We start from the raw sequence: 15,672 nt of genomic DNA on the forward strand, positions 1-15,672 counted from the left end.
ATAAAAATTACGGATTTCCAAGATGGCGTCTAAATTTCAAGATGGCGACCATAACGATGATTGCAACATTAATAGGATCCAATATGGTGGTCGTAACATAAAGTGTAAGAATGACATGGTACTCAACCAAGATGGCGGGTGTAACGAAATATGCAACATTTATATAATCCAAGATGGCGACCGTAACGATAACTGCAAAAGTGGTTTTTAAGATTTTTATTTAATTCGATCAAATAATTTTTTTAATGATTTTTTAAATTTTTCCCGATTTTCTAACATAAAAATTGCGGATTTTCAAGATGGCAGGCGTAACGAAAATTGCAACGGTGACGTCATAATCCTAAAAGAGGCTTATCGGAGGCTGTAGACATGGATGCTTAAGCCTATATCAGGAGTTTCGTGGTTTTTAAGGCAAAACGACTTTTGTGGTTTTTCGAAATCCTAATTTTTCCTCGAAACGGGAATTTTTCCCTCGAAAACGGGAAACTTTTCCTCGAAAATGGGAAATTATGAGTCATTTTGAGTCAATTTTGAGAAATTTTGAGGAATTTTTAGTAAAAAATGGTCGCTGTGACGTCACAATCCAAGATGGCGGACACCGGCTCCGGCTCCACGCGCCGGCGCCTGTTTCAGGAGCCCCATTTACTTACTACTGACGTGATTTCCGCTGGGTGGGTGCGCACTACTGATAAGCCAGCAAGCGTACTGTAGGTAGATGTGACGTAATATCCGCCAAGTGGATGTGTACTACTGACAAGCTGGGATGCACTCTGTAGTTAGAGTGACGTAATGTCCGCCGGGTGAAGGCGCAAACATGACATGCTGAGACGCGCAAGGTATGTAGGTATAAAGTAATGTCCGCCCAAAGGATGCACACAACTGAAGAGCTGAACGCGCTCTGAGATTTAGGTTTGATGTAATGTCCACCAGGTGGATGTGCAAATACATGCTGTGTCGCGCACTTTGTGGATGCTCACTACTGATATACTGTGTCGCGCATTTTTTTAGGTGTGACGTAATGTCCACCAGGTGGATGCGCACTAATGACCTGCTGTGTTGCTCAATGTGGGTAGGTGTGACGTAATGTCGGAAGGGTGGATGCTGTGTCGCGGACGGTGGGTAGGTGTGACGTACTGCCCCGGCCAGGCGCTGAGGCCGGTGCGGGCTCGGAACTCTGATTGCCGGCGACGCGCGGTCTGTGTCGGGTGAGCGGCTGGCAGTCGGCCAGAGCATGTCTGCGCGGAGCTGTGTGCTGCTGCCGCTGATCCTGGCGCTGGTGGCCGCCTGCCGGACTGTGCCCGGGCCAGACCCGGACACCCCGTTGGTACGTACCACGCGCTGTGCTCTTGTTGGTGCTTGTGTTGTTCCTGCTCGACTGACCGCGGCCCGATTTAGACGCGCTACCTTTCAGTACCACGCGTTGTTTTGTTGCTACTGTCGATGTTGTTGGGAGTTCTTTTTGTTCTTGTAGTTGCTGCTTTGAGTCATGTTTTGATGCAGACGTTATTTCGGCTATTGTTTGTATCATCTCGTTGGTGTTTGTGTCGTAGCTGAGGGTACTGTTAATATTTATGTTGTTACTGCTGGCTAGTTTTATTATTTCTTCAAATATATTATATATTTTTAATTTATACTGTAGGTTATAGTTTGGATCTTATCACATTACTCTGTGGTAGAGTCTCTACAATTTAATTTTGAATTTGAACATATTTTTTTCATTGGTTACTCATAAACCTTTAAGATATTTAGCTACTCAAACCGTTAAGATATTTAGCTAACGGAAAACGTTATAGTTTTTCAGTTGCCATTTTCAAAAAGCTGACTTGAATTGGGACGTGTTAAACAAAAATAAGTCAAAATAAGTATTTAACTACATTAGTGTATCAACTTAACTCTTGGAAGCAAGCCTGTAGGTAAATGCATTGCTGAGAAGGTCCATCAGAAATGCATATTACCTTTCACCCCAAAATAAAAAGTTTAATTGTACAGATGGCTTTTATACAAGTCAGTAGTTTGCAATATTGTTTTTTTTTAATTCTACATAGGTTTTCTTTAACCTTTAATAAATATATTATGTATTTTCATAAAATATAGTTTCAATTCCATGTGATATATTTCTAACACTACCAGGAAACGTGGTTCACAAATAGATCTTTTGAGACGCCCTTTAAAATAATTTAACACAATTTTTTCTAGAACGTAAACCGTAACATTAACTTATGAAAAACAAATATATGCTAAAGTATCAATTCAAAAAGCGCTAAAAGAAGGTACCCAAGTAAAACAAAAAAATATCTTTAATCTGTTCCTTATAAAAGATATTTTGCAACGGCAGGTAACGAAACAGTTAAAACAACTTTTACAAATTATAATACCAAATAAATGGATTTTTTTTAATTTTAGAGAATAAAAATAATATAAAACCTGCAGGCAGTAGCGTATCTTGCATAAGAGAACAGTGTAATCGCAGTACTTTGCACACATACATATTTTATAGACATGTATTCTCTTGTTATGCACACAACGATAATCCTAAAATTCTAACGTAAATCGGATGATTGTTGCTTTTAACCTAACTTTAGTTTATAGTTAATAATTTAAAAATCTATTTACTAAACATGTTAAAGGAACAATACTTTAATTGCAGTGACAATGTTTGCATTAACACAAAGGTTATATATATAACCATATTCACAAAAATTTATTTATAGTTCATATATATATTTATAGATCAAGAATTTTTCATAAACGCATTCCTGTACATTGTAGAAAAATAAAAATTTTCTTGTATTTTCCATTGTTCTGAGTCAAATTTCATTATATTTTTTGTTATTCTCAAGTGTGAAAAGTAAAGAAACATGAATTTTGATATTATAGTTTTAAATATAAATCTCAAAATGTTTTTACGGAAATGAGTAGGTATTTGGCACTGAATAAAGTTTAACGAAAGCCACAATTTTGGCAGAGTGTCACTCAACACTGATATAGGCCTGCATATCTCTTTAATTTCTGCAAGATTAATTACGTAATTCAGAATCATGCCTAGGTCTTAATTGTCTTAATTTCAAACACAAATCTATTTACACATACTACGTATTTTATTTTCCACCTAGTCAAAGTTTATTCTTTTTTTTTACTTTCTGGTATCTTAATTGCCCCTCCCCCAAACCTCTTTTTTTAAATCCAATGAATTACGCTGTGCTAAAAATGTTCTATGAAGTCTATTTCATTTATTCAAAATTTCTTTTCTTGGGTTGTCTGCCAAATAATTCTCAGTTGTATGTTTTGACATCCGTCCTATCTATAAATATAAAAATTCAGCCTCCGCATGTTCGAGCTCGCTAAACTCGAAAAGACGTCGATCGGGTTGACTTGAAATTTTGGCAACATTGCATTTAATTACGTAAATGATTTTATAGTAAAAATAAAAAAGGAAATTTTCCGGGAATTCCGTTATTTCCGAAGTTAGAAGCATGAATTTAGATATTATAGCGTTCGGTTAAAAATAAACATAAGGATCTGAGCATTTTTGGAAAAGAAAAAAAAAAATATGTTTTCAACAGAATTTTCATACGTTTTATTGTCATTCTGTTAATGTGTAGTTTGTAACCTAATTATCTCATGAAGGTCAAGCGAGAAAGGAGTTAATACTCTTCACGGAATAAATATATTCTCTTTTGAATGCACGCGCGAAAAAATAATTTACTACTGTCATTTGTTTTCGCTTCTCATAGTACCTATGCGTTCTACGAGTTGCTCACAAGAAGTCATTGCAAGCATAAGACGATACATTGAAAGACTTGAGAAATAATCAGGTTCAATTTGTTGGAGCATTGGTGTTACTATCCTGTGACTTCAGGCAAATGCTTCCAGTTACAACTCGCTTAACATCAGTTGATGAATTGAATTTCTGTTTGAAATATTTAACTTTTTGGAGCACAGTTCAAAAAAATGAATATGAGAGCTCAGCTTCATATTTTCAAGACAATTACTCGAGGTCGGTAATGGCACTGTACCTACAAATCCAGTAAAATCCGGTAAAATCACTATCCCATATACATTTTTAAAATATCGTGAATTAAAAGATTAATTAGTGGACAAGGTTTTCTAAAGAATAGAAACAAATGATTGAATTTACTCATTTTTAAACGGAAGAGCCATTCTAGCGACTAAAAATGTTGTTGAATGCGAATGAACAACATTATAAACAGAATCGCAGGTGGAACAGTGACATACAAATCCATTGACTCCGTGATAAACCAAAGTGAATTAGTGAATTTTTCAACGGAATTTCTTAATGCACTTTATGTTACTAGATTGCCGTCCCAGATTTTAAATTTGAATATTGCAGTGCCGATTAAATGACTCCGAAACATCCCAGCCAAAGTTATGCAATGGCACACGGTTGGTAGTTAAAAAAATGATCAATATAACTGAAGCAACAATTCTGACTGGTCCTCAATGTGAAGACAAACTATTTCCACGAATTCCACTCATTCCGACCGAGATAGCATTCGAGTTCTTCAATTTCCTATAAGCCCTGTGTTCGCTGTGACTATAAATAAAACGCACAGGTAATCTTTGAAAGTGTGCGGTTTGAATTTATAAAACGAAAGCTTCTCTCAAGGCAATTATACGTCGCATGCTCAAGAGTCGGTAGGACCAATAATCCCTAAAAAATATTTTATAAAGACCAAGAGGTTTTGAAGCAGTAAATATTCAGAGCTACTACAGATCTTACTACGAACATTCAAAGAAACGACACACATTAAACAAAAAAGAACACACAATACTCAAAATGGTCTCACAGTATACACAATGGACACACAGTACACACAATAGACACACACAGGACATGAAATGAACTCACAGGACACGCCGAGACGTCTCGTCGGGGTGCGATTAAATAATTCAGTGCCCGAGCGTAGGTTCCACCGACACTTAGGCACCCCTGAATTATTGAAAATTATGATGAAAAAAAAAAGAACTTTAAGAAACCACTCTTTTACTGCCATATATAGATAGATGCATTCATTTAACGGGATACTGTTAGTTTTGTCATGTGTGTGCACCCAACTATTTCTAAACTAGAAGTAGGTGCAGCGTGAAATAGCAAAAATGTTAAAAATGTACAGCATGTTAACTAATCATTACTGAGTATTGAACTAGTTACATTTTTACTAAACATGTCTCAAAAATGTATACTATATAATAATATGATATAAATATACACCGCCTAATGGCCAAAGGCGTATTATTTGAATTAGGAATCAGTCATTATTTAACGCCGCACAAAGAAGCCTAATAAAGAAAGACAAAACATATTTTTTTAAAAGTTTCTTGTGATTTAAGTTTTAAACTATCAAAATTTGCACCGACAATGAGAGAGAAGATGCATCGACGTCTCTGAGTAATGTATTCTTAAAGGTGTTCTCAGTGATTCGTTAGTAACACAATTTTTGTTGACAATTTTAAGAAAAAGCTTCACACAAGCCCGCAACATACACATAATCTCTTCCACATTAAAGTTCACGTAATCAGTGATAAAAATCTGGTTTTAAACAGCTCAATCATCTACCTACTTTTAGTCTCTGCTACTAAACATGGTCAGGAATAACAGATTTTACAGGTTCTTGATAAAGCGTAGTTTGTCAGGTAAATTACCGTTAACACGCCTTACTGCGTAGCACAAGCTGTAGGAGTTCCGACAGCAAATATTATCAATTCTTCTTCTATTGATAAGAATAAACAAAAAACTAATTAATAAGACTTTTTTAGTTTTTGGAACAAAGAAATAACGAAATAATAGTGATTTCGGGAACTACAAAATGTATTCGTCCATTATGAGACCAAGGACAACATTCGATGGTAGGTCGGGAACGCTGTTCCTACATTTGTTTATTTCTTTCGGCTTGTCCTTCCCTCCATGAATATTGACAAAAATTCCATATTTCATTTAGTTGTTACTTTATAATTATCGAAAATGGGTTTTAAAGGAAAAAAAAGCTACCGAGGATCGTCGGTCGAGCCCACTGAACAGTTCAATCCATAATCGATCGAATCGGCACGCGGAAAACGGTAAAAAATGTGCACTGAAGTGGTCGACCACACGTTCTTTCACGTACCGATGAAAGATTTATCGTGCGTCTTATAAAAAAAACCTAAAATATCTGCTCCGACAATTTCTGCTACCATGCAAGATCGAAATACAAAAGTTTCAATCAGTACAGTTCAAAATATCTTGCGGAAAAATGGATATCATGGTCGAGTCATGAGGAAAAAGATTTTTGTCAACAAAACTAATCGCTAAAAATGACTTGGATTAGCCAAAAAATACAGAAATAAAGATAGTGATTTCTGGAACAAAGTCATTTTCTCCGATGAAAGTAAATTTAATAATTTCAGTTCCGATGGGAGGCGTACAGTGTAGGGAAAAAAATAAACTCCGAACTCATCCAAGTCATTTGATACCGACTGTCAAACACGGTGGTGGTTCGGTAATGGTGTGGGGGTGTACGAGTGCTGCAGGAGTCGGAAAGTTACACGTTATTGAAGGAACAATGAACTATAAGATGTACGTTGACATTAAAAAAAAAATAATAATTTAGCAGTGAGTACCGAAAATTTTAGACTTCAAATTAATTTTACATTTGAACAGGACAACTATCCGAAGCACACGGCTTATAATACCAAAAATTGGCTACTACATAATATACCCGGCCAATTGCATACTTCTCCCCAATCACCGGACTCAAATCATTGAGCATTTGTGGAGTGTTTTAGAAAATTTAATCAGGGAAAGACAAGCTTCGAATCGCGCGGAGTTCGAGGTTTTACAAAAGTATGGGAAGACATTTATCCTACCATCACAAAAAATCTTGCTGATTCGATGTTACGAAGACTGCATGCAGTAATCGATACGAAAGTATGCCCAACAAAATATTAATTTCATTTTTTTAAGAACAAATGACTGTGTACGAATAGTTTTTGTACTACCCAAAATAGTATTATTTCGTTATTTTTGTTTGTTTTGAAAAATAAAATATTCGGTAAATATGTAGTTGGGCGATATTTGCTAAAAAAAAGTTTAAATTCCGAAAATACTTTTAACCTATGCTTTTTAACTTTCTCTTTTCATAAAACCCGGCGGAGATAAGAAATTCCAAATACTTTTGGAGATATCGAATTTTTTAATTTTCATCACAATACCTGTGCATTCATGCGGCGTGAACGTTTGTTTCTTGTTTACGAGTATCAAATTTTTTTTTTTTTTTTACTGGAGAATGTTGTATGTTTTATTTGTTATTTGGATATTGTTGCGCATGTAATAAGTAAAAAAAAATTACGTGAGTTCCAACTGTTCATCCTTTGTCCCGGTTTGTTAGGCCAGGTCAGTTACATTATAAATACTACTAAACAACCGTTAAAATTAATTCATATTATTTTTAATGTCCGCTTAGTTTAAAAGTATTTTTAATGTAACTGACCTGACCTAATCGACCAATTTAATTAATTAGACATTCACGAACACACGGCAAATTAAAAAATGTCTACGGTCGAATGATTGCACAGGTCTTGTATTGCAAAATAAGAACGGCGATATATCATAAAGTATTTGTAATTTCTTATCTCCGCCGGGTTTTATGAAAAGAGGAAGTTAAAAAGCATAGAATAAAAGTTTTTTCGGAATTTGAATATTTTTTTTAGCAAATATTCTTATTCATTTCTTTATTCGTTCAATGTTATCAAGAAAAGAAGAATTGATAACCACTATTCTTTGTATCATGTAATGTAAAAAAGCTCAGTGTACGAATACTTTTTACACTCAACTGTAAATGCATCCACGTCTTGTCAGATTAACAAATAAAGACTCAAACTTAAGTTTATTATGATAGAAGCAAATTGATGGATATGACTATGACTTCACGCAATTCAGTCCTCCGGAACGATACTGCGTGGCAGGAAGACGCAAATAAAGAAAAACTATGATCGTGCTGCTTAAAGTTAATGGTCGGATCGTCCCACGAATCCACAAAAAACCGGGCTCAGATCCAGGCCATATTGTTTAAGTCGTTCAACTTACTTGTTGCTCTGGACTGCCATGTTTGCCACGTCTCCCACATGACACAACTCGTTCAGGCGTAGTGGCTGCTCCCGCTTTCAAGTCCAATGGCGTAGCTAGACCGAGCGTGGCAGGCATGTACCGCAGTTTCTTCCTCGATGAATCATGACTCAGTGAACCGCCTGCTGCAGCTCGGCTCACAGCGCCGTTCACCACGCCTCGCAGAGGCCAGGTAATTTTAGAATTTTTTTTTGTGTGTGGTTAACGGCTTTCGCCCACAACCAGAACTATATCGTTCGAATCTTTATCATATCGTAGCAATCAAATCTTTTAATGTAAATTAACACCAATGCCTTACCCGGGAATCGAACCCAAAACCCCTCGCACCGTAAGCCGGTGTGCATCCGACTACGCTACGGAGGTCGGCAGCGGCCAGGTAACACTACAACCAGATCGCGTCATAGCTGCGGTAGACACGAGTACCAACCCCTACTACCTAACGTTACCAAACTAGACGTAGAGTCTAAAACTAAGTGCCATAAAAAAACATACAAAAGCAAACAAAAATAAGATCTTAATTACAAATCTTAAGCTTAATCTTAATTATAAACAATAAATAAGTATAGGCGGTATTACACGCCTCAACGCAATGGTCACACAGGACACGCAATACGTAACTTGGTAGCAGAAATTCACAATTTAAATGTAACTCAAAAATAAAAATGCATGCCACATTAAGTAAAAAATGTTTCATGCAGAGATCGATTTCTCAGAAACTACAGGAATAATCAAAATATTACTATGATTGTGCTTCCAATTGTGCTTCCTTTTCATTAATTGTGCTTTTTTCGTTGATTGTGCTTCCAATTGTTCTTACTTTCATATGATTGTGCTTCCAATGGTGCTTCCTTTTCGTTGATTGCGTTTCCAATTGTGCTTCCAATTGTGCCTCCTTTTCGTTGATTGTGCTTCCGTTTCTTTGATTGTGCTTCTAATTGTGCTTCCTTTTCTATAATTGTGCTTCCTTTTTATTGTGCTTCCAAATTTGCTTCCTTTTTTATGATTGTGCTTCCTCTTTGTCGAATATGCTTCCGATTGCTCTTCCTTTTCTATTATTGTGATTCCTTTTTTTTATTAATGCGCTTTCTTATTATAAACTGCTTCCTTTTTGTCGATGGTTGATCATAGATAAGTCTGTACTTAGTGCATGATTGTCCTCATGGCTTGGAGATGACTGGTATATTGGCGTGACATTGAACATGACCTGTTTAAAATGATCGTCGCATTTCGGTGAATGAAACCTCTTGGTTCAGGGATGCTTGGCCTGTGCGTATGATTTTGTACATTAAATGTTTAAAATGTTCATCGCGTATCGACTAAAAAGTAACACTTGACTACTGATTGGATGTATTTGACCACATACTGGATGCGCCTGGCTACCAACTAGATATGACTTGTCACCTATTGGTCGTATGTTACTGAACGCTGAATATATATTCCTGGCTACCCACTGGGTGCGTATTGACACCCACTGAACGTGCCTGACCGTCGAATACATGCCTGACCACCAACTGGTCGTGCCTTGTTGCTGACTGGACATGCCTAGCTGATTACTGGTCATGACGGCCACAAACTAAATGCACATGGTCATTGTTTACGTGCCTGGCTACTGAATAGACATGCCTGATTAATCAACTGTTATACATAACTGACTCGAAAACATATGTCAAGGCATGCAGATGACTCGCTTCTCCTTCTAAGAAGACTGTAGCAATCGAGAAATGCTATTAATTTACTTGTTTGTATTTGTAGAATGTATGAATATTTTTTTAAATTTAAATTTGTGTTGATTTATTTCTCGAACCTGTAACCTTTACGATATTTTTCATTAAATTAGTATTTTTTTAAACTGAACTTATTTTCATAAAATGAATTTTTTTCTTAATCTTAGAACATTACTTTTCAACACTCATCCATCACAGGTTAATAGTCACCACATTTTACTGGGCATGGTTAAAGGATCTTAAAATAATAATGTTCGATTTGATAAACAATATCAGTAAAGTGACAAAAAGCAGAGAAAAATATGAAATCAAATATAAAATATCATCAAAGTATGTTTCAGGGCTAAACACATTAATTCATAATAAATATCTTTAGGATTACAATTACTGCTAATGAAGGCTGTTTTATTCTATACATTGTACTACGAAAATCTCTAAGTTACTGTAAACTGTAGTATTAAATTATTTTGTAGTATATATTGGCCGGTCTGGCGCCTAGGTTCACGGGTAAGGAGTCGAGGTGCCAACCGCCATTTTGGATTGTGACGTCACGACTGCCATTTAGGACTCAAAAATGACACAAAATTCCTAAAAAAATTTCCATTTTCGCAGGAAAAATTCCCGTTTGAGGGACAATTTCCCGTTTTTGTCCTTAAAAATACCGTCCGCTTCGAAATTTCTAAGAACGGCTTAAATTCCTTAGTGACTAGCAGCTCTAAACCGTACCTTGTCAATTAGGATGTTATGGCCACCATCTTGGATTACATCGTCACTGTTGTAATTTCCGTCATGCCCCGACATCTTGAAAATCCGTAATTTTTATGCTAGAAATTTTTAAAAAATATATAATTTATAAAAATGTTTAATTAATAAAATTTTAATAAATTTATTTAAATACACTGATACTGTTACGGTCGCCATATCGGATTCTAGAAACATTGCACATTTCGTTACGCCCACCATATTAGACTGTATGATATAATCGTTGCACGTTTCGTTACGGAAACCATCTTGGATTCTAAATGGCTGCAATTTCCGTTATGTTCCGCCATCTTGAAAATATTTATTTATTATCCGATTGCAATGAAAAAAAAATTACATTTATAAAAAATTAATTAATAAAATTTTAATAAAAAATATTTGAAAAACACTTTTATGTCCTCGGTTCGAAGCCGGTGAGGGCAAAAATAAAAAAAGTCAACAAATCCTTCCTCCACAGAAGCCGACTACAGACTGACCCCCACCACTAATGCCAAGGTATATATAACATCAACTGTCTGCTGGAGGCCGCTATCTTGTTTTCGTCTGCTAGAGTGAACTACTATCATGTTAGTTTTATTTTCGTCCACTATAGTGCAGTATTCATTTATTATTACTGAGGCACCCGCCATCTTCAAATTTGGACGCCATCTTGAGAATTTGTATTTATTGTCCTAGATATTCGGGAAAGATTCCAAAATTTAAATAAATTTGCAATTAATACACTAACTGATTTGATCGTCTTGGTCTGATATTTGATCAATAATTTAAATTAAAAATAATAATGTTCGAAAATAAAACACTGTATGTTCTTTTGCAAACATAATTTTATTACATAATTTCTATTCTACAACAGATACACTTGCGAAAATTAACAATCTAATAAACATTTAGTTCTGCATCGGCGTGAAATGACTACTTATCATCTACAATCGGTTTATACTAGACAGAGACCAGCCAGATCCTTTTCTGACATAGTCTCCCTCTTCTTGACAGAGTTTCTGGACACCGTGTTTAACAGACTGCATCACATCGTCAAAACTGTAAATTACAGCAGCCGATATCTTGAAAACACACTTCTCCACATTGTCCTCGAACGGATACAGCTTACCATATACACAGTTCAACCACAAGTTATATTTTAAAGGACCGTTTGTTGCTACATCATCAACAAGCTGATTAATAATGTTCTGCCTGATATCGTCAAGAAAAGTACCAATGTCTGTCGATTTACTAAACTTATTTAGATAATAGTAGTCTTTCAATGTTCGACGAAATTCAGACTGCGCCAAGTAGAAACCATTATCATTCACCTGTAATGCACCGAGTACAGTCTTGGGTTTAGTTTCATGTCCAGACGCCATAGCAATCGGCTGTACTTGTACGCTCACAAGACTCCAACCTAAACCGAGGGTTCGTAAAGTCTGCTGGTAGTTCAACAGTAGGCACACGGACTTCACCTTTACATTTTTTTTTCGCATGTCGTCGCAAACTTTCAATATGTGTAAACCAAACATGACACTCAACGCAGCGAAACTTCGTACGTGTAGGATTATTTGCACATTTGCTCTTCTCATGTCTTCGTGCATCATGGGAAAATGCGAATGACATATCACAGTAGCTGCAAGGATGCTTAGTTGATGAAGACGAACCTTTCAGACGTGATCCAGATGATGATGTTGCTGCAGTTGTACCAACTTCCAGTGTACTCTTAAGCGAATCGATTAATCGTTGTTGCAGAGAAACTTTAACTTTATGTCGTAGAGCACGACCTCTGCATATATTCATTTGCGTTTTCATATTACTTTTTCTGGCAAACTGCTTATGACATTTCTCACAACCAAACATCTTGCGAGGAGGATTCTTAGCACATTCTTTCTTGTGTCGTCGAGCATTGTTGTTGTTTCAGAAAATCTTGTCACAGTGACAGCATCGATGTCGGTAGTTGTTGTCGAATCACCAGCCATTGAAGTCTCCATCGAGGACGAAACGGCGTTCATCGTGGTTTCCTGTGCAGCCAGCACTGAAGTCATTAAGCAGTCTACTGTTGAAGTCTCCTCTAGTGTTGTCGTCGATGTTGCTAACGGGATCTGCGCCATTATAGTCATCGCTGACGTCAGGGTTTCCGAATTCGATGGTATAACTTCCATCGTGTTCAAACTTAAAAACGGTAAAGATGTCAGTGAGATCACAAGAACGGGTAATAACGCTACTTATGCGCCAGATGAGACAAACTAGGTGTTACTTTCACCACCGCAGTCAGTAACAAACTGAAAGTCCTTTCGTCGGATACTCGCTTATATACACGTAACCAGACGAATAATATGCTAGTTAAAACACGGATCATTAAAAATAATACAATAGTCAAAATAACATTTAAAAAGAAGCAATCGGAAGCACATTCGTCAAAGAGAAAGCACAATCAAAGAAAAATAAGGTCAATCGGAAGCACAATCAACGAAAAGGAAGCACAATCGGAAGCACAATCGGAAGCACATTCAACATAGAGGAAGCATAATCAAAAAAAGGACGCACATTTTTAACGTAAATTGAACAAAAAAGGAAGCACATTTTACGAAAAGGATACGTTTTCAGCAGTAAGATACGATATTACAGTCTTGTTTACGCTCATTTATAAAAAAAAGTACTTAAATTGTGCAAAAATTCAAATTAGTAGGATATGATCAACAATTTCCGATATGATATAATGCCTCCAACAGACATTGAATCCAACGGTCGTTGGCTCCATCGTCTCTTGACACCAATAGTTATTGGCTTCAAAAAGTCTTAGGCCTAGCTGCTATTTATATACTAGACTAGGAGGCTAAGAATCTTCAAGACTACATGACTACAAGTCTACGTGGCTACGAGATTACTTGGCTCTAACTGTCTTGGACTCCATTCAGCTGCAAGAGTTAATTTATCCCAAAGGGAAAAAAATGTTGTAAGAGTCCCGATTCCTGTCAACAGATATCGTCACGTGTTGCATCCAAGCAAATATAATTTATTTATTTTATGTGGGATGCGGGATGCTCACTAACGATAGCAAAGAAGGAGAAATAAGTTCGTCCGTTTTTGTGTTTCTCAGCCGTATTAACACATATTATTGGACTGAGTAATAATTTTGTTTCAATTCCATTTGACAAAAAATAATATTGTAAGTGCTGATTTAATAGCATAAATTCATAATAAATGTAACTCAAAAATTGTGTGACTAATTAAGTAAAACATTTTCATGTTGAGAACGATTTCTCTGATATAACTCGAAGCACACGGAGAAAACTAACGCACGTTTTCCTTAATATCAGAAAATCACAGAAAATAATAAGAATAAAAATTTAAAAAACAAAAATGAATTTTAAAAAAATAAATTCTGGATTGTTCTATAACTCTAACCTTGCTCAACAACGAAGAAGTTCACAAGCTGGCAGAATCTGTTTTTGTCTTATTCCGTAAGCACCGCGAGGAAATAATTATTATTCCATGCGGGCGACTACAACTAACATGATAATCACATAAGTTCAAAAGTGTTGAATTCAACAAGTGGGCAAAGCTAAGTCCTATGAGTAGGTAAATATAGTTCATATGGGGACAGGGGTGGGGGGTGGGGATCCAGGGATCCGGTGGCCATCTTGGATTACATTTCTTCCGGCGGCCATCTTGGATTACGTCACTTCCGGCGGCCATCTTGGATTACGAAACTTCCGACCGCCATCTTGGATTACGTCACTTCCGGCCGCCATTTTTGATTACGTCACTTCCGGCGGCCATCTTGTATTACGGCACTTCCGGCGGATATTAGGTTTTTCTATAATATTCCGCCATCTTGTAAATCATTATTTATTATACGATTTTAATGGAAATTTTTTTTAAAATTTATAAAAAATTAAATAATCAAAATTTTAAAAATGAAATTTAAAAAATATATTATTTAATAAAATTTTAATTAAAAAACCTGCGCGTCGAACACCCCACTCACCCCTGTTACAATTTTCCGTTACACCGCATTCTTTAAAATAAATTTATTATCAAAATAAAAAATATATATACCATCGTTGTCTGCTGGAGGCAACCATCTTATTTAGTGGAGACAACCATCTTGATTTCATCTGATGGTATCATCAAGTGTAGGTTTTTAAAGTACGCCAGTGTATGTAAGGTCGAGTTTCAATTCTCTACCAACATTATTATGACCCTTATAGACAAAAAACATTCGCAAATTTTGTTAAAATAAATCACATAATCCACAAAATCCACAGTCATTTTGCTGTTGTAACCACCATTTTTTCTTAAAGATTTATCATTTATAGGTTTTGACTTAAATATATGTTATCAATACTATCGTTGTGGATGCGATAGTTAAAGTAATGATAATTTCAAAAAACCCTTATTACCCCATTTTAGTGGGCCAGACATTTTTCAGAGTCCTAACTCACAAGTAATATTCTCTTCTCATGTTTGCGTACTCGTGTTTTAAAAGCTGCATGGAAGCAGATATTTTAATGGCTGCGTATAATTACATTCCTAAACAAGCCCGTGTTTGCGTACTCGTGTTTAAAAGCTGCATGGAAGCAGATATTTTAATGTTTATCTATAATTACATTTCACCATTCTGTAAGACATTTATAAGTATCAGTACCTCGTGGGATATAGGTTCTATATTAAAAATAATAAACAATATGTAGGTAAAATTTTATTTATTAAATTAAGAAAATATTTTACACAACAAAAATGGAGCAAAAACAGAAACTATACATCAAAAAACTAAAACTTTACAACAAAAATGGAAACTATACATCAAAAACATAAACTGTACAACAAAAATGGAAAACTGTACAACAAAATGAAAACTATAAAACAAAAAACAGAAAAACTATACAACAAATGGAAACAACTACCGAACTGCCAAACTATTTAAATAAAAAACTATTTACAGTAAAATAAAATTATTCGTCGCCTCCAACATATCCGTGGGGGACTGTGTGGATACCATCTTCGCAGATCAGCCGTTTGTCGTCCTCCCACGTTATGGCCAGCTTATTGCTGTACTCAGTATAGAGTATGTGC

The 15,672-nt window shown here is 35.9% G+C and overlaps 1 protein-coding gene across 2 annotated transcripts in view; it reads left to right on the top strand.

The window, feature by feature from the left end:
• The first annotated feature begins 1,187 nt into the window (after positions 1-1,187).
• Positions 1,188-15,672, top strand: part of LOC134527345 (sodium/hydrogen exchanger 2-like) — a 430,632-nt gene continuing 416,147 nt past the window's right edge. For both annotated transcript variants that reach the window (XM_063359946.1, XM_063359947.1), the window contains exon 1: positions 1,188-1,324. In XM_063359946.1, the coding sequence (XP_063216016.1) occupies positions 1,232-1,324 (93 nt within the window). In that variant the 5' untranslated portion in view covers positions 1,188-1,231. The remainder of the gene's footprint in view (positions 1,325-15,672) is intronic.

Source organism: Bacillus rossius, chromosome 1 (genome assembly GCF_032445375.1).
Source record: "Bacillus rossius redtenbacheri isolate Brsri chromosome 1, Brsri_v3, whole genome shotgun sequence".
NCBI lineage: Eukaryota > Metazoa > Arthropoda > Insecta > Phasmatodea > Bacillidae > Bacillus > Bacillus rossius.